Here is a 20,757-nt window from a genome sequence, read left to right on the forward strand (position 1 = left end):
GGAGATGGAAAAGTCCCTTTGGAGTCAGCTTCTCCTGAGAATCAAATAGGGACGTGGAGCTCACTCGCTGAACAGAGACCTGTTGAACAGAGGCCTTCTCTGTATCCTAGATTGCGGGAAGTGTGCAAAGCACTTTACAAATCCTCACAACCACCCTTGCAATTCTCCTTATCTTAGAGTTAAGGACCTGAGGTATAGAGAAGTCAGGCAACTTGTCCTAAACCACATAGCCAGTAAATGGCAGAGCCAGACTTGGACTTTGCCATTATCAAGATATTAATGAGAAATTTGCCTAGAGACAATTTGAAAAGCAACAGAGAAAAAATAAGAGTATAGATTGAGGAGCTCTAGTATATGCATATAAGTAGCTCCAAAAGAACAGACAGGAGGAAATAATGAAGCAGCAGTATTTGAGATTACAGCTAGGAATGTCCCACAATTGAAGAATAATATCAGTGCTCACATCAAAAGTATACTATGTGCACTGAACATGTAGACACATAAAGATAAATCTACACCTTCACAATTACAACATATGTAGGTCTTACTAAGAAAGGAAAAGTATACAGCTTCCAAACCAAGAGACAGAAAAACATGAATACTAAAACTTTACCAGTTGAAACTGTATCAATTAGAAAAGCAGGAAAAGAGGAAAAAAATGAAAAAGATACTAAACAGAAAGCAAGATTTATTAGGTCAAAGTTTATGAAACTGTCATTTTCATGGGTCAAAAGTGGTTGAATATCAGTTTCATATGGTTCAACCTAAAAGAAGTTCAAATATATCAAGTCATAATACATGTAGATCAAGTCATAATATACATAAAAGTCATCTATTAAAAACCAAAGATTAAATTTAAAACACAAAGTTCCAGCCTGGGCAACATGGTGAGACCCCCATCTCTACAAAACATTTAAAAAATTAGCCAAATGTAGTGGTATGTACCTGTAGTCCTTGTTACTCGAGAGGCTGAGGTGGGATGATTGTTTGAGCCCAGGAGGTTGAGGCTGCAGCCAGCTGTGACTGCGCCACCGCACTCCAGCCTGGGCAACAGAGCAAGACCCTGTTTCTCAAAAATATATACGCGTGTATATACATAGTGAGAGTCCATTCAATGGTAGGCTGCCTATGAACATGAGCACGAGAGAAGCAAAATATTAAATAAATAAATGGTAGGCTGTCATTTAAAAGAAAAAAGTCCAGCCATCTAGTAGAAATACACCTAAAGCAAAGTCCTTTCCTACACCAAGATCACAAATATATTTTCTCCTATGTGAACTTTTAGGGCTTTGCTGGTTTGCCTTCACATTTATTTCAGGTAATACATATAAAATTGATTTTTCTGTATGGTGTGAGGTAAAGATGCAGTTTCAGTTTTGTCTTGAATTATATCAAGTTGGCCCAGCATCATTCATTTGTTCATTTTTTAGAAGATCATCCTTCTCCTACTGCCACATAGTGCCACCTTTGTCCTAAACCAAGTGTTCAAGTATGTATGGGACTGGTCATGAACTCGCTATTGTGTTCCACTCATCTGCTTGTCTATCCTTGCAACAATACCACATTATCTTAATTACTATAGTTTTCTAAGAAATCTTAATAGTTCTATAAGAATGTCTAGCTCTACCAGGTCTTTGCATTTCCAGTCACATTTGAGAATCAACTTGTCAAATTACACATGCAAACGTGGTTATGATTGGAACTGCATTAAAAGATGTGGAAAGAACCAACATCTTTATAATATTAAGGAGTCTGACCCCATGAATGTGGGATAGTTCTCCATTTATTTAGGTATTTAATTTTTCTTTGCTTTAGAATTTACTCTGAAGAGCCTTTCTTGCATATTTGATATTTTCAGATTGCATTATAAGTATTATTTAAAATTGTTTTATTTCCTAGCTTTTGTAAGAAAACAACATATAGAAATGCAATTTATTTTTCTTTTAATATTAACCTTAAAACCTTCAACCTTGCTGAATACTCTTTTTTTTTTTTTTTTTTTTTTGAGACACAGTCTTACACTGTCACCGAGGCTGGAATGCAGTGTGGCATAATCATGGTTCACTGCAACCTCGAACTCCCGAGCTCAAGATATCCTTCTGCCTCAGCCTCCTGAGTAGCTGGTACTACAGGTATGAACTACTGTGTCCAGCTATTTATTTAATTTTTTTGTAGAGATGGGGTCTCATCATGTTGCTCAGGCTGGTCTTGAATTCCTAGACTCAAGCAATCTTCCTGCTTCAGGTGCCCAAAGTGCTAGGGTTACAGGTGTGAATCACCATGCCCAGTCTCTAAACACTTTTTGATTCTAATCCTCTAATTCTTTTGGATTTTTGTTATACACAATCATGTCAACTGCAAATAATAAAATTTTAATGAACTTCTTAAATTAATAAATTTTAATAAATTTTAATTCCTCTCTTCCAATCCTGGTAACAGTTACTTATTTTGCTCGCCTCCTTACACTGGTTAAGACCTCCAGTATGACACTGAACAGAAGTGGTGTTAACAGGCATCTGTGTCATGTTCCAGATCTCAAAGGGAAAGCTTTCAAAATTATCATTAAATATAGATATTTGCTGGGAGGGTTTTGTTTTTCCAGAAACATTTTGTCAGATTAAAGAAGTTCCCTTCTATTCCTAGTTTGCTAAGGGGTTTTATCGTGACAGTGACAAATTTTATCAAATGTTTTTCCTGTAGCTAACGAAATGATCACATAACTTACCACCTGTTTTCCTACAAATGTGGTGAATCTAAATGATTTTCAAATCCTAAACCAACTTCACATGCCTGGAATAAATCAATTGATTTTTAATGTATTATTTATATTGCTGGATTTCACTTGTAAATCTGCATCTATATCAAGATTACTGGTCTGTAATATTTCTTTGTTGTAATAACCTTGTTGGATTTTCATATCAAGATCATGCTGATTTCATGAAATAAGTTTGATATGTTGCTTCGTTTTCATTGGCAAAGCCATCTATGCCTGGACGTCTGTGTTTATGTCTGACTTTGTGAGTGTCTGTGTGTAACGATTTTTTTTTTCCTTTGAGATGGAGTCTTGCTCTGTCGCGCAGGCTGGAGTGCAGTGGCGTGACCTGGGCTCACTACAAGCTCCGCCTCCCGGAGTAAGTGGGACTACAGGCATGTGCCACCACGCCCGGCTAATTATTTGTAGTTTTAGTAGAGACTGGGTTTCACCATGTTAACCAGGATAGTCTTGATCTCCTGACCTCATGATCTGCCTGCCTCAGCCTCCCAAAGTGCTGGGATTACAGGTGTGAGCCACCATGCCCAGCCATGTGTAATGATTTTAAATAATTAATTTAATAGCTTATATTATTATTATAACACTTAATAGCTATAACTTAATACTTAATAGCTATAACACTTATATTTTCTACTTTTCTCTGATGTCAGTTTTACTAAGTTATATTTTTCTAGGAACTAGTAATTTCATCTAAATTTTTAAAAATTGGGATGTTATTTATAATATTCACTTATAATCTTATCTTTATGTCATTGTGGTAAGAACACTTACCACGAGATCTAGGTTTTTAAGGGTACAATGCAGTATTGTTATCTACAGGCACAATACTGTATAGCAGATATCTAGTCCTTATTCATCTTGCATAACTGAAACACTAATCAGCATCTCCTCCTTTCTCCCCTGCCACGGGACCCTGGCAACTACCATTCTACACCCTGCCTCTATGAGTTTGACTATTTAAAAAACCTCATAAAATCTACGTATAATCTTTCAAATGTCTGCAAGATGTGCAGGGATGCTGTCTTTTTCATACCATTATTTGCTATTTAGGAAGGCATTTTTTGATTTTATTATTTTATTGATTTTTTTCCAAAGAACTCTCAGCTTTGTTGAGCCTCTATACTTGATGTTTGTATTCTACTTTATAATTTCTCATCTTTGTGATATATTATCTTCTAAGGTCTGGATCTGTAATGACACCACCTTTCACTCCTTATATGGATTTGTGACTCTCCTTATTTTCTTGATTAGTCCATTTTAACATTTTTTTCCCATGAACTTTTGACTTTGCTGTTCCTCTACTGTACGTTTTTATTTCCTAAGTTTCCAGGCTTTAAGTTTCCACTCTTCCTTCTACTTATTCTCTTTAATTTGTTCCTTTTCTAATTTCTTAAGATGGTTAGTTCAGTAATTTTCCATCTTCTTTTCAAAAAGTCATATGCATTTAAAGGTACATATTATCACCTAAGCACGGAATTAGCTTCATTCCACAAGTTTTGATATGCAGCATTCATTCACACTATCAACTTTGATAACGTATTTTCTTCCTCAATGCACTTAATTCCTAGCTAACAGGAGCTACAAAAAGAGAAAATAGACAAATGAAACATGTAACGAACCTGTCCAATAACAATGCATATTATGGGCCAGATCTCACACCTTTAATACCACAAGCACACAATTTACTTGACTTTAAGGATATTGGTACAATATGCCTTTAGGTCTAACTACCAATTCACAGGACAGGGAACTGAAGAACATGTTCAATGACACCACAGTGATGCAGTCAGCAAAATGCAGGCTGAGAAAAGATGTGAGGTATTCTACCTGGATTCTTCAAATAATAAACTGTAAGGAAAAAAGATAGAGAAGGAACCTACAGACTTTATAAAAGAGACTTAAGAGAATATCCACCAGCTGCAATTTTGATCCTGACACCTACACTATAAAAAAAGAAATATGTATGTCATAACTAGGGAAGTTTGAATATTAACTGAGTATTTTATGATATGAAGGGATCATTGTTTATGTTATTTTAGGGGTGAAAATGGTATCATGATTTTATTTTCTTTTCTATGAGTCCTTATCTTTCAGAGCTACATACTGAAATATTTAGAAATGTTTTGTCTTTGCTTGGGGATGGAGAATATGCTTCTAATCTTACTTACCTGGTTGTTCACAAAAAGCCATAAACCACACAGGTGTCGACATAGGGCTGCTGCTGTGTCAGGGGCTTATCCCAGATCATATGATCACAGCAAGAGTAAAGACCAATGTGGAAGCCACAGCATATTTGATAACATAATATTGAAGGAGATACTTCATTTTACTTGCACCATGTTCTATTGCTCAAACAGACCAATCTTAGTGCAACATGGAGACTACAAAGAGATGTGAATACCAGGAGGCAAAGATTGTTGGGGGACATCTCAGAGGGTATAAGAATTCATAAGACAAAACTGTTAGGAATTGCTGAGGCTGAGTGGTGAATACATGAGGGTTCATTACATTATTATCTCTATTTTTGTATACATTTGAAATTTTCCATAATAAAGTCTTCTAAAACTTTTTTTTTAAAAAAGGGTATCAGTCCAGAGATGGAGGGAAGATATAAAAAGGCTACTCAGTGGTAGTAGTGACTCTGCGCTACCTCCTAGGCAGCCCAGTCCCACAGAGACCCAGCGGTTGGCCAGAAGGACTATGTACTGGCAGCTTTCACAAAAGTGGACTTTGTCGGGTCTAAGGAGTCTTGATCATCAAGTGTGAAACTTGGTGCATAAGCATTTGTATCACACCATTTCAACATTGTTCCTAATATCATAAAGCTGTTCAATGTCCAAAACCTGGTGACTTACAATGCACTTAAAAGGTATTCATTAATAAAAGTATCTTCAAAAACCACATAAAGACAAAAAGACATAAATGTTTAAGAAAATGTGTTGAGAATGGTGATATACTTAGGGGAGTTATTAAAATGACAAAAACAATTCTACCAGAAGCAATAATAGCTGAGGCTCTTGAACGAAGTGTAAGGTTGTTCATAATACAGGCATCATTTAAACTGTAGACTGTGGAGAGTCTACAGTTTTCTTCAACAATGTTTAAATTTTCAGGAAAGCAAACAGTTTGTGAAAAATCTTTACAAATTAAGCTTCTGACGGATCTCCACTTAATCAACTTGCTGGATAAAGAGATACTCTTCATCTCCTTTGTTTAATTTTTACATGCACAGTATTCAACAGTTACCTTATCATGACTTATTCATGGCTAAGCCATGTAGTAGTAAACTATGATTACTTTTGTTTTCTCTGAACAAGTTTTTTAAAGTTTTCCCTGAAGGTAATGCCCATTTAATTTTTTTTCTTACTATGGTTTTCTACGTATTTCAATCCCAAACTTCCCATCAATTGTCTAAATCTACTCTAGACATTCAGCCATATCAGGTGTAACTTCAATGGCATCTTCTTGAAGTCTCTTCTGCAATTTTCTCACTGGCTCCGTCTGGGCTGGTCGCTTCTGCCTGTGCAACTCTCACTCAGGCTCTCCCTTCATCATCTTCTGGTCATTCTCACCATTTCTCACACAAGCTGAATCTCCTGTTTTTTATATTCTATGTCTTTCTTGTCCTTGGTTTATTTAAAACTAAGGTTTTAAATGGTAGTGTCCTATCTCTAGTAACTTCCTGAGAATGGATGCTTGGCAGTTCAATGTCCTGAGATCTTGCATGTCCAAAAATATCCTTATTTAACCGGTGCACTTTATTGCAAGTTTGGCTGAATATAAAATTTTAGATTGGAAATTATTTTCCTTTAGAATTTTGCTCCTTTGTTTCTAGAGTTGTTGCTGAGAAGTTTGAAGGCATCCTGATTAATAACCCTTTGATTGTGACCTGCTTTCGCCTCTTAAGAAACCTGTAAAAGGTCTTTTTTTTTTCCCCTTGGGAGTTGAAATCCTCAGTGTTCTGAAAGTCACAATGTCTTGGAGTGCAGTCTATCTTCATCTATTGTTACAAAAAGTTGGTGGGCTCCTCCAATTTGAAAATTTGTGCAATTCAGTTATGGAACATTTTGTGGATAAATTTTCTCTTCCCTATTTTTAAAATTCTTTTTGAGACTCCTATTATTAAAATATTGGATTTCCTGATTGTCATTTCAATGTTCATATAATTTTACTGTTGTCCATCTCTTTGTTGCATTTTTATTTTCATTTTTTTATTTTCAAAAGCTCTTTCTGGTTCTCTCAGTGTATCTTTTGAATAGTATCCTATTCTTATTTTATGGTTGTAATATATTCTCTATTTTGTTGAGGTTATTAGTTATTTCTCTGAATGTGTTCTACCTTAATAGTTTTTCTTCCCTCAAAGTTGCTTTTTTCTGTTTGTTGAGGGCTTCCTGAGATGTCTAGTATTCCTTGCTTATCTATTTGTTACTAAGAACGCAAGACCAAGAGGCTGAATATGAGGCCTAAACACATGAGTAGGACTCACTGACTATGCGTTTCCATAAGGGTGATCAGGCTGTGCCATTAAGTTGGAAACTTTCCCAAGTCAATCAGCACTAAAATGCAATTTCTTGGAAATTCAGAACATACTTTTCATTCACATACTCTCAGGACCACACTAGGTACTTACCCTTCTCTCTAGGGCTATCCAATTCTGATGAGAAAGATCTTTCAGTCTCTTCCCTGGAGGAGGCAAGCTTGGCTGCCAGCATCAATGGGAGCAAGGAGTGCAGGGGGCCTCAGCACAGAATGTATATGTTCACTTACTCTACCTATTCTCTGTAGTTTGCTTGCTTTTAACTGGGCCTATTGTACTCTAGTACCTTGTATTATTACCTTCTTCCTATGGCGCAAGTAGACATCTAATTTGCATATTGCTGATAGGAGTGTAAATTGGTATAAACATTTTGGGAAAATGTTTGGTAACACATGCTAATGCTATATAAATGCATAATCTATTCCTTTCTCTAGTATATAGCAAACAGTAACAGGCACTTAAGTCCTCCAAAAGACATGAACAAGAATGTCACACAGTTTTATTTATAGTGGTCAAAAAGTAGAAATAATCCAAAGGTCTATCAATGTATAAATAAACGATGGCATATTCATATTACAAATCACTATACTATAGGAGAAAAGAATAAACTTCTGATGTATGCAACAATATGAATCTTAAAGGCAAAAAAATGGTGTGGATCCATTATAAAAAGTTCAAAAAGAGACAAAACTAATCTATGTTTAGAGAGGTCAATATAATGGCTGCCTCTGGGGATGGAAGTACTAACTACAAAAAACACAAGGAGACTTTCAAGGGTGATGGGATCATTATTCTATGTCTTGATTTGGCTGATGGTTACATAGGTGCATACATAGCAAAAATTCAGCAAACTGTACACTTATGACTGTGTATTTCACTGTTTCAAGTTACATACAACTTAAATCTTTTGTAAAAGTTGAGTATGTATTTTGGTAATAATAAAAGTTTAAAATCCCCTACTAATCCATTAAGATAAATAATTATCTTCCAATGCCTGAAATACATAGTGCTAATAATCAGTAGAAGCTTGAGATATTATTTCTATCAGCATTTAATTATTTTCTAAGTGGAGTAAGTAGTAACATAGTGATATGACATTTGCCTTAAGAACAATCAGCACTCAAGTGCAATTTACTGAAAATTCAGAACATACTTTTCATTCACATACTATCAGGACCACAATAGGTACTTACCCTTCTAACCTAACATCTGGTAAAGATCTGTTGAGTGCAATCATCTCACTTGCCATTAAATTGAACTGATTGATTTTAAACATCTCTTTCATCTTTTCTTGATCCTCTTTAGGAATGACGACTGGTTTCCCCATTTCTCCAGGACCTTCATGAGGCTTTTGTACTGGCTCTAGAACTAAGAATAGGAGGAAACTTAATAAACATTAATTTCATAGCAATTGATTGATTCATGATTCTATTTAATAACATTTGTGTTTGAACTGTGCCCTCAACAACCAGACCCCTTTCTGGGCCCACCCTCTCCCAGGGTGTCAACCCTTCCAAGGGGCTGTCTTGTCTTCTACCTCCACACCAGTGTCCTGATTCAAGACTTCCTCACCTTGCCTCACTCACCTGAGTCACTGCATGGTGTTGGCTCCCATCTCAAAAACTACTCCCACAATGACCTCCCTAAAGTGCAGCCTTCATTGTTATTCCTATGGCCTCCTAGAGTCCAACCTCTGTAATGTGGAATTGAACCTAATTTTCCAAACCTATCACCTGCTAGGCCTTCTTCTCCCACCCCCACAGTACTTCATCTTCTGGTCAAACAGCCACCCACTGCCTTCCTTCCAATGTGCCTCACATTCTCCTGCTTCCATGCCTTTGCTCACATCCCCTTCCCGCTTCCATCGCTGCAACACCAAATTCCTATTTGCCTTCCCATGCCCAACTAAAATGGCTTCTCTTGCCTGTAGCTTTTCTGAATCTCTCTACAGTGGTTATTTACTACTTTTGACTATCACGTTATTTCATCCAGGGTTCTTATGTCTCTAACCAATTACTATCTCTCATTATAATGATTGTCAAACCTGTCTCATGTACCCCTCCCATTAGAACAAGTATTCTCATCAAAAGTAATGTTATCTCTTGATATAGACATAAAAAGAGCAATGTGCCTGATGAGCACTTCCCAAGCTTTGTTCCTGATTATATGCTTTTGAGATGTTAATAAATATCCAAGAAAAACAGGTTCTGGGATACATTAAATTTGGAAGGTGCTATGTTAGACTTCTCATCTAAAAGGGATGGCTAAAGAATGGGGTGGGGCCAAAAATGGGATGAAAATACATTTTATGCATTACTTATTTTAAAATCTAAAGTTTTATTCTCTTGTAGAATGTTTTTTAGGCATCCTCAAAACATTTCTAAACAAAAATAGTGGCATCAAGGTGCAGAAAAGCCATCTCTCTTCAGTCAGGCTTCATCTGTGCAAGAACAGGACTAGCTGGTAAAGTTGACTTTAGGGTGATTGTTTCGGCCAGTGGTACAAAGCCACCAACCAATACCAGAGCTGCAGGATGTGAAACTATTCATTGTGTCCTCAACCACGTCCAGAATTTAAAAACAGATTTCAGAGAATGATGATGAAAAAAGTGTGCATTAGTGTTCCCCTGTTCTCAGGATAAACTGTGTTTTTATGAGGAACAAATCATTTTAAAATTTTAGGAAACTCAAGTAAAACAAGTTTTTAAAACAAGTCCTGCCTAATATTTGCCCAGTAAGTAAGCTCCTTAAATATAATGGTTGGTAGAATTTTAAAAAATTCTCAATGACAAAAATCATCAACAAGTGTAGTAAAAACTATAATACAAGTACAGAAATGTAATGCTCCATATAAAATAAGCCTTTAAAGCTTTAAAAATCATAAATTGTAAAACTCGTATAGTCATTTCTGCTTGCCAGTCTCCTCTGAAAGTAAAGAACAACCAACAGATTTTGGGACTGGTATATCAGGGGTCAAAAGGAACCAGCAGAGGTCTGAAGGTGACAAAGATCTTTCGTGGATGGCACAGAAAACATAAAGAGTAGGTGGGAGACATCTAGTGGCCCTGATTATAAATATCCTTCTGTTGCCCATGCCCTATTTTAGTATAAAATAATGCTTTACAGAAAAATGAAAATAGAAACGTTTTCAAGCTGCTCAATTTTTAAATGAAGAGTATTAACGTATACATATACCATCTGTGTTTTGCTAGGGGAAAAGATCCTCAACCTGATCAAGCCTCTAGACCTAATTCACAGGAAATATGCGAGGCAAAGGCACATGGCATGTACCATTAAAGGGATGCAAATCCAGACTGCAGGAAACTGGAAATGAGAAATACCTCAATTTCTTCTTCAACAACAAAACAGGTCGGAGGGAGACAAAGAGAATGAGGTATCCATGCCACAAAACTAGCCATGAGTTGACAACTCTTGAGGCCAGATGACGGATCTATGAGAGTTTAAATTTTGTTTGTTTTTTGAGACAGAGTCTCACTCTGTCACCCAGACTAGAGTGCAGTGGTACAATACTGGCTCATTGCAGCCTTTGCCTCTCAGATTCAAGTGATTCTCCTGTCTCAGACTCTCCAGTAGGTGGGATTACATATGTGCGCCACCATATCTGGCTAATTTTTGTATTTTCAGTAGAAACGGGCTTTCACCATGTTGGTCAGGCTGGTCTTGAACTCCTGACCTCAGGTGATCCACCCACCTCGGCCTCCCAAAGTGCTGAGATTACAGGTGTGAGCCACCGCGCCCAGCCATAATTTTCTATTCTCTCTACTTTTGTTTCTGTTTGAGAATTTTCAAGGTGGAGGAGGGGCATTAAGGACGACTGGAGAAATTATTACTATAAACACTACAAAACATAAACTTAATTGCTTATTACATATGTAACTATATAACTAGAAACTTAAAGTTGGTCTTGAGATCTTAAAGAATCAGGCAAAAATGTACAGCATATACAATCCTGCTGATGAAACATTTTGCACATTTCATCACCTGATAATTATTGATAATCTGAAAATTTAACACAGTACCTGTATTATGTACTCTAACCTGTTACATATGAAATTTCAGAGCCACATTTAAAATTACCATTAATCAAAAGTTATATGTCTACTGCATGACTTAGAGAATCCACAATACTCTAATTATTAATAAGAAATTACAATATCCTACAGAATTAAATTTGTCATTAAACGAATTTTCTTGGCAAACGAGTTTGGATGAAATGCATGTGGTTAGTGAATATATGCTATTATTAATGCATTTACAGTATTAGAAAGCAACTAAAAAGATGGTAAGCATTAAGTTTCCATGTACTCTACTGCCAGTCTTCTATGTATATTAAAAGTTAGTTCTGTCAAAATTTTATTAGAAAGAAACTGAAATGAGTTTGGATGTCATTTCATGAACTAAATAAAATATCTTTGCATAAAATTCTACATGCAGCTCATTTCTAAGAATCAAATCACTTTGACAAGGGAGGGACAAAGGTATCATTCCAAACTATTATGTGAGAACAAACATATTTTATTATATACTTCAGTTAAGTTTTATTTACATGACACTGTAGATAACTATCATGATTTAGAAAAGGTATTTACCAAGAAAACCAGAGGTTCACTCTGAAAGTCTCCAAACAAGATTAACATACATAAACCACTGGCATGCCTTTGAATACACTTTAAGGTATTTTTCAAATTTCTTATGTGTGTTTCTCTCATGAGAGTAAAGAGGTATAAAGTTATATGACTTCTTTTTGGGGGGTAAATATACTAATAAAAGGCTAAAATCATTTTTCCCAAACTATTTTCTGATCTTACTATACAATTAACATCTTTACTGTCTTTATGCACTATATTTCACTATTTCAAAATGTTTCCTCCTACATTTTAACATCTCTGAAATTGGAATGTGGCTCACAATGGTAACTGGAATGTTATCACTTTTACAGTGGTATACAGAATATTCTATAAGCAAAGGTATGTAAGATGCAATACAATGCAGCACACTATCTGATTTTTTAAACATCAAAATATCATCTATAACTTTCACTGGTAACTTTCTGCTACTTCAACATCTTTGTCAACTTCCAATTTCATGTTCAATTTACCTGTGCTGCATATTATAAATATCAACACTTAAAATTTGTTATAAAATTATTATAGCCTTTACTACTAATATTTTAAAGTTTTTAACCATTGGAAGTTTTTTCTATAAACCATGTTCTCCAAGGCTTCCTAATGTTCAACAGTTGAAATAATTCCAGTATAAGTACATGAAAAGTTAAATAATTAATATTTTAATGATCTGAAAATGTAGTACTGACAGGAAAAATCAATCACTACTTGAAACTGCATCTTTAAAAATATTGAACACTCTATATAACACCCAAATCCATAAAGTGGATAAATGAGCTAATTCTGGTAAGCAGAAGAGTAGTAAAAATATTCCGAGGCCATAACCCCCACCACTCGTATTCTTTCAAGGGAGCCCAATCTAACTCCAGCAGCAGCAGAACTCTGCTACTTTCAGATAGCCTTAGGTATAAAATACAAGTACAGACCTATAAGAGAACTACTCAGAAAAAAACAAACCCCTCTGGAATCACCGAAGTCTGGCCCACTATTCCTTGAAGCAGGCAAGTAACAAGTAAATAGAAGAATCTTAGAAAACTCTTTAAGTACAGCATATCAACAACAACGTTACAGGAAGCCTTCAGCATTATCACAATGACATCAATCCATTCTATTCAAACCTAGGAAACTTTTTTTCACACCAGAGAGAGTAGAATTTGCTAAATTTCACCGAAATCAGAGCTGTAAAGTAGAACGTTCAGAAATTAGGTGCTTCCAATATTGAAACAGTCACTCTGGAGTGTTACAATGCTCAGTGCTTTTTGTTGTTGTTGTTGTTTTGGTTGTTTCAAAACAAAGATCCAGGAGGCCCTATGTGTTCTATCAAGAGAGACTTTGATGCCAGGCATGGTGGCTCACACCTGTAATCCCAGCACTTTGGGAGGCCGAAGCAGGCAGATCAACCGAGATCAGGAGTTCAAGACCAGCCCGGCCAACATAGTGAAACCCCGACTCTACTAAAAATACAAAAATTAGCTGGGCGTGGTGGCAGTCGCCTGTAATCCCAGCAACTCGGGAGACCGGGGCAGGAGAATCGCTTGAACCCGGAAGGCAGAGGTTGCAGTGAGCCGAGATTGCACCATCGCACTCCAGCCTGGGTGACAAAGTAAGACTCCATCTTAAAAAAAAAAAAAGAAAAAGAAAAAGAGAAGGCCGGGCAGTGGCTCAAGACTGTAATCCCAGCACTTTGGGAGGCCGAGGGGGGTAGATCACGAGGTCAGGAGATCGAGACCATCCTGGCTAACACGGTGAAACCCCATCTCTACTAAAAATATAAAACATTAGCCGGGTGTGGTGGGGGGTGCCTGTAGTCCCAGCTACTCGGAGGCTGAGGCAGGAGAATGGCGTGAACCCGGGAGGCGGAGCTTGCAGTGAGCCAAGATCGCGCCACTGCACTCCAGCCTGGGCGGCAGAGCAAGACTCCGCCTCAAAANAAAAAAGAGGGAAACTCTGAGGTCATGCACATGTTAATTCCACTAGAAAGTTGGCATCCTTGGTGCCATTACCCATCCCCTCTCCCTGATCCTCTTTAGTAAACACCTCTTCAAATTCACCACAGCAATTTTTCACTAGCAGAACCTTAATAACTTCTGGGCTCTGAAAGGACTTAGGACCTCTCAGCACCTGTTGCACTGAAACTTCACATCAAAGCAGGTTTTTCAAACCGTTGCTTATTAGCATCAACTGTGCTCTTCCCCTAATCATTTCTCCCCTTAAGACTACCATGGACCTCAAAGATTATCTCCCCTTAGCTATGTACTTCCCCTCCGGCTGCTCAGCCCTTCTCTCACACTGGGACGTCCTTCTCAGTCTGTCCCCTGAACACCCTGACACCCCCAGGCTGTAAAGCCTCTCCACTGTCTGGTCTCCACAACACACAGGCTCCATCTTCAGACCTAACTGAAGTCTAGCTCTCCTCCAGAGTCCATTAACCTCACAACTGTTTCTGGGAGAATGATTCATTCTCCTTTCCTCCAGAGGCAATGATGCCATCTCATACCTCTACACTGCTACTGTCAGATTATTGTTCCTTTAGCTTGTACTTCTGTACAAAACCCAGTCTTTTTCTTTGAAACTCATGCCACTAGTGGCTGTCAAAATTATAATAATCTGTGAATGCTCTTTGAGGAGAATCCTTTTCACGATTCTGATACCACACTGTCTCATCTGCTGAGAATTTGTTCTTTCAAGTATCCCTCCTTTCCCCTATAGTTTAAACCTCTTCCTGAACATATACAAATAATAAATACATAGAAAACCAACTTCGGCTCCATTTCTCTCTTGTAACTACTGTATACTACACGCTTCCCTTCATGCTGAAGCTTCCTAAAGAACAGCCACATCCCTACTGTTTCTCCGGTATATTGAATCCAGAATCCACTGACTTCCACAGTTACCATCCCTGAAGTGACAGTTGCTGGGGTCACGAGAAGCCCTATACCAAACCTATCAGAAACACTTTATCTCAGGTAAAATCTCTGAGCAAACACCACCCTTGACTGGGCTTCTATGACCTACTCCTTGGGGCTTTTCATTCTACTCTGACTTCTTGGGAAGCCTTCTCTTCCTTCAGTGACCCTCCAGGAGGGGCTCTCCAACAGGGAGTCTGTGTCTTCCAACTCTACACATACCGTGCACAGCCTCATGTATAGACAAGGCTTAAATTCCCATCTGTTTTCTCCATCTTGACCATCCTCTACTGCAGAACAACTCTACCAGTTTCTCAAAGTTAAATATTCCAAACTGAGGTTGGGTGCAGTTGTTCATACCTGTAATCCCAGCCCTTTGGGAGGCCGAGGCAGGTGGATCACCTGAGGTCAGGAGTTCGAGAACAGCCTGGCCAACATGGTGAAACCCTGTCTCTGCTAAAAATACAAAAATTAGCTGGGTGTGGTGGTGTGCGCCTGTAACCCAAGCTACTCAAGAGGCTGAGGCAGGAGAATTGCTTGAATCCAGGAGGCAGATGTTGCAGTGGGCCAAGATTGTGCCACTGCACTCCAGCCTTGGTGACAGAGCGACACTCCATCTCATTCATAAATAAATAAATAAGAAAAATGAAAAAAAAAAATTCCAAATTCAACTTCATGCATCCACCTTTTTATCAAATCTGCTCCTCTTCCGAGGAACATCAATTCTTCCAACCATGGAGACAGGAAAGCCACCTTAGACTTTTCTCTTTCTCTTATTCTCTATATTCAATGGCTCCCCAGGTTATGTAAATTCCACTACTTAAATACTTTTCATATATATTCATTTCCTCTCCGTCTCCAATGTCATTTTAGTGTCTGTTTCAAGCTCTTTTCCAAATTCTCACAACAGTCTCAGACTGGTATCTGCTACCTGCCTTGTTCTCTTCCAGTCCACCAGTCACATGACCAACAAAGCATTCTTCCAGAAGTCCAGGTCCAATCAGGCCTTACTCCCTTGTTTAAAATGCTTCAGCGCCATGCCGCTGTCTACAGATGAAGTCCAAAATCCCTACAATGCCATAAAAGGCCTTGTGTGACATGGCCTCTGCCACCTCCCAAGCTTCATCCTGTGCTCTTGTTCTCCTGTCAACTCTGTTCTCACTTGCTAATCTTGCACATCTTTCTTTCCTTTGCTTGGAAGGTCTTCCCCTCTCCCAACAGACCTAACAAACACCTGCTCAAGCTGATACTCAGCTGGAACATACTTCCTTACTGCAGCTTCTCAGACACCCCAAGGCATTCCTTCCTTTCTACTCTTGTGCATATTCCTAAAGTGGTATTTATTATGCTGGTATTTATTATTGTTATTTCTCTTCCATTAGACTGTGAGTTCCCTGAAGGGAGGAATTTTGTCTTATTTTTTTGTTCAACTGTTTATCAACAAAACCTAGTACCTTGCCCAGCACATATAAAAGTCAAAAAAACATTCAAGTGAATCTTCACACGCTACAAAGCCTATTCTTTCTCACTGTCAAGTCTTTACATTTAAGATAGAACACCAGGAGCTTATTGTAAATGGCAATGAATTAAGGTAGGGTGAAGGGAAATTTACTCCATTCTGTTTGGGAAAAGAATACTCAAGTTTCTGACTGATGAATAGTAATACCTGTTCTTTGATTTAAACATAGACGGCATGAGTACAGCTCTAGCAACAGTTAAGGAGGCAACATTTTGTCACCCAACAAAGATACTAAACAGCAGAGCTATAAAGTAAATATACAAACTAACAGGCTGACTTTGGATGAAAAATTGTATTAAAACCTTTCAAAAAAGTGAAAATGTAAGTTAGGAATTAGCCTAGGCATTACTGGAATTCAGTGCTAGCAACTGAGCCTAATTTTAGGCAGATTTCCCAGGAAGATATAAATAGAACCAGTTACGTAAGCCCACATATAGCAATTACAGTTAAGTTGGTACAGTTAACAATACAAATTAATATTTTTTTCTATTGTAAATTTTGGGGTATCAAAGGCCCTTCTCATTATAAAAGTGCAAAAAATTTAAATGTGGCTATATGCTTAAAGAAAACATGTTGAAAGAGTAATTATTTGTATATAATTTCTAAAAATAGTATAACTGCTGTACAGCCATGTATTCTATAACTAATCACAGAGTTCAGAGCCCAGAACAACTGGATTACTGACTCTTGCTATGCAGTCATTTTCATTATAGTTAAAATGAAAAAAAAAAATTTTTTTTTAAAGGGCAACATTTGTTTGTTGAATAAAAGGAGTTTAAAACTGAATTTTCCAAAGTCCTCTGACAAAAATATTAGTACTACCTATTCCCTCCCTCCTTTATATTTGTATATTTTCTTTCCTTTCCATACTAGATATTGCAATGATCTCACACTCCAGCCTCTACTCTATCACCCAATCTTTTTAAAAGTTCTCCCTAGAAGTGCTAACTGGAGCTATGTACAACATTAACAACAACAACAAAAACCTCTTCAGATCACAACTATAAAAACTTCTTCCCCTTAGGACTGAGATGGGAGGGCTGGAGTAATCTCTTTTGATACCTTATAATGCAATTTTAATGCTCCACTCAGCATTAGACTAATCTTCTGTACAACTTTGATACTCCCAACTATGAGATACCCACATTATTAAGTAACATAAAGTAACTTGTAAGAAATTAACTACACTGAATATTGAACACAAAAGTCGAATTTAGCAATTCTATACACGATACTTTAATGGTTTTAACTGCTGGATGAACCCATTTGAGAACTATCAATATGATCATCGTATCTCCTACAGGAAGTCAGGGACATCTGTTAATCTAAAAAAGTTAAAATTTTATATTACCCAAATTAGTTAGTAAAAACCAGTGATATACTGATCTAAACAGCTGTATTATAAAATGTCACTCACCATCCCCAGCAGGAAGTCCTCTCTCCTTTTTTTCATCACATTTGTTGCATTCACTGAAGTAAAGCAGCAGGAACATATCCAAGAGTACCCAAATCAAGGAGGTGGCTAGGACCACCTTGCAGTATGCAAATTTTCTCATGGCACTTTAAGTCAAATGCAAAATTTAAAAATATATATATAAATATACAAAGATGAAAATTATTCCAATCCAGTTTCATCAGAAATCACATTCATACCCTATAAAGAAAGGAAAAAAGATTAACTTAAAAATTCAGAACCTCAAAAGTGAATTATAAAATTAATTTAATATTATAAACATTAAATACTATAAATTATTAATTTCATTAAGAATAAGAAATTTCACTATGAAGACTATGTTTGAAAATCAGACTTGGAAAAATGCTTATAAAATATATAAAGAGTATCAGGACTATATAAATAATTCCTACAAATCAATATACAACAATCCAATAGGAAAATAGGTAAAGGATATAAACAGGTACTTTGCAGAATGGAAACCTAACAGCCAACAAACACGTAGAAAAGTGCTCAATTCCCTACAATTAGGAAATGCAAATTAAAACAACAGTGAGCTACTATTTCACACTCACCAAACACCTGGGTCTTAACTACTTTTCTACACAATTGCTACATTATGTGTTAAGGCAAAAGTTAAGCTATTAATTACCACAGGGGATTAGGCAACTAGTGATTCCAAGTGCATTTCAACTGTCCGCATTCAGTACCCAGGCTCAAGAATTAACAGAGTTCTCCTTGGAGCCTGCACTACAGTAGCTTCCCGAGCTAACTCTCATTCCTCTTTTACACTGAATCTCAATCTAAAACTGCAACAGTCACCAATCATTCAGGAAACAGATTCGTGGAAAGTATAATGGGAAAGAAAAGTATATGTCACAAGATCTGACATTTAGTCTTGGCTCTGACAATAATTTTATATACTTCCCTGTTTTTAGTTTCCATTTCCCACTCTGCTATCGCCCTTTATTATGCTATACCATGATGAGAAAATGACTAGAGGAACTGTTAACAATTTTGAAAAGTCATTTGGGGTAGTTTGAGCATAGGCGTCTTATGCATAAGGAATTCATCGTGGAGCATGCTGAAGCAGCCTGAGAGACCTCAGAGAGGCAGAGAATCTCCCGCTCAGCAGCTGACTCTGAGGCTCAAAGCCTGTGTCACTGAAGACCAGGGGAAATATAAATCAAGTGCATTCCTATGAAGTGGAGTGAGGAAACAAGAGTTCGCACTGTGTCCATGCTGAAAGCTACAAATGCAGACGCCCTGGACGGACCAGAGTGTGGGCAAGGTAGCAGCTTCTTACAAGGACAACTTTATGCAACAAGTTCCATGGTGGCCATCAGAGATGCACTTACGTGAACAATTCAGGGCAGGCCTGTAGTTTATCCATGAAATACATACAGCAGTTCTTGCCTACTTCACAAGGTTGCTAGAGAGCAACCTGAGAAAACACTAAGTGATACTTATAAATGTAAAGTCACTATTTATGCTCCTCTCTCTAGGGACTTTGATCACTTGCCATATTCCTCCTTTCACCAAACCAATACTCCCTGACTGCAAGATGAAAACAAGGATGCTACTGTCATGTTCTTACCTGAAAATCATGCTTACTCAATACCTGATACTGGGTCACCTGTAGTGAGCAACTACTGATAACTATGGTAACTGAGGTGAGGGGAGAACCTAAAGCATTAGAGTGCACAATGTCATGGAACAACAGTTCTCACCAGATAAACTATATACATACATTTATATTTTGTGTTATTTCATATGAAAAGCTGCCTCTTTTGATCACTGGCAAAGCAGCCTGATTGCTGGTGCAGTATCTGAATTTCAAATGTGGTTTTACGATCTCTAAAATCCTATTTTTAAAAAATGCCTGCAGAATAGTTAAATGTAAATATAACTTTTCATCTACTTCTACTTAAGTTTTGCAAGGGTGTGCAATTAGCTTTTAAGATTGAAGGTGAAGTGCAGTGAAGGGGAAGGGTTTGGGAGAAGAGGGGTGTCTGGCACATTCTACATGGGGTATGAGGAGAAAGGAAGATAAAGGAGAGGCAAAAAAATGATTCCCAGATTTAAGGCCAAGATAACTAGCTAGATGGATGATGGTAATACAATAATGAAAGGAAATACAGACTAAATCATGAGTTGAGTTAGTTCACACTGAATGTGAGGGGCCTCAAGTCGAGGTGTCAACAGGCAGTCAGGGGAGTAACTGAGTCTGATGTGAAAAGGCAGGTTTGTTAAACATACATACACAAGCAGCAGCTGGGGTTGGCAGAGGGGATGAGGTGGCCAACGAAGAAGGCAGAGAAAAAAAAGGGGCTGAAACTCCAGGAAACTCATCACTTTCCACATACTGCAGAAGACAGACCCCTCTGAGAGAGGCATGAGAAGGAAGGAAGGAGTATGGATAAGCCATGTTAGACCCTCTATGAGGCTGAGATAACAAAGAAAGAATGTCCACAGGGTTTGGCTCTTAGGACGAAGCCACTGGTAATTTGGGGTTTCTATTACTGTTCCCCGCAAGGGAATGAAGTCATAGAAGGCTTGCTCATCTCTACAAGCTTCAGAGAAAACTCTTAGAAAACATCTTCTAAATGAAGAAGGAAAGAAAAAGACAAAACGGCACAAGAGATGTTTCTTTGAGATTCATTTAAAACAGCATAACTGTATCAGGAAGAAATCTGGTGAAGAGCAAATAACATGTAAGGAACTTGAATTTTTTTACTCTGTTGTTTATGTTCAAGAAAAAAAATAAAGCTACTTATGTCTTTAGAAAATTGAAGATAAAGTTCCAAGTATGTTGCCAAATATGTAAGATGTAAAAGAATGAAAAAACATTTATTTAAATATGGCAGATAATTTTTCTTTCTAAAGAGTTGTTTAAAAGATTTTTTTTTTTTTTTTTTTTTTTT

At 37.3% G+C, this 20,757-nt stretch overlaps 1 protein-coding gene across 1 annotated transcript in view; it reads right to left on the bottom strand.

Annotated features, from left to right (window-relative positions):
• Positions 1-20,757, bottom strand: part of GALNT1 (polypeptide N-acetylgalactosaminyltransferase 1) — a 78,563-nt gene that overhangs the window by 40,252 nt on the left and 17,554 nt on the right. The window contains 2 exon segments of the mRNA XM_017874011.1: positions 8,504-8,678; positions 17,798-18,034. Coding sequence (XP_017729500.1) covers positions 8,504-8,678; positions 17,798-17,936 — 314 coding nt within the window. The 5' untranslated portion in view covers positions 17,937-18,034.

Source organism: Rhinopithecus bieti, unplaced genomic scaffold (genome assembly GCF_001698545.2).
Source record: "Rhinopithecus bieti isolate Rb0 unplaced genomic scaffold, ASM169854v2 scaffold_5260, whole genome shotgun sequence".
Lineage (NCBI taxonomy): Eukaryota > Metazoa > Chordata > Mammalia > Primates > Cercopithecidae > Rhinopithecus > Rhinopithecus bieti.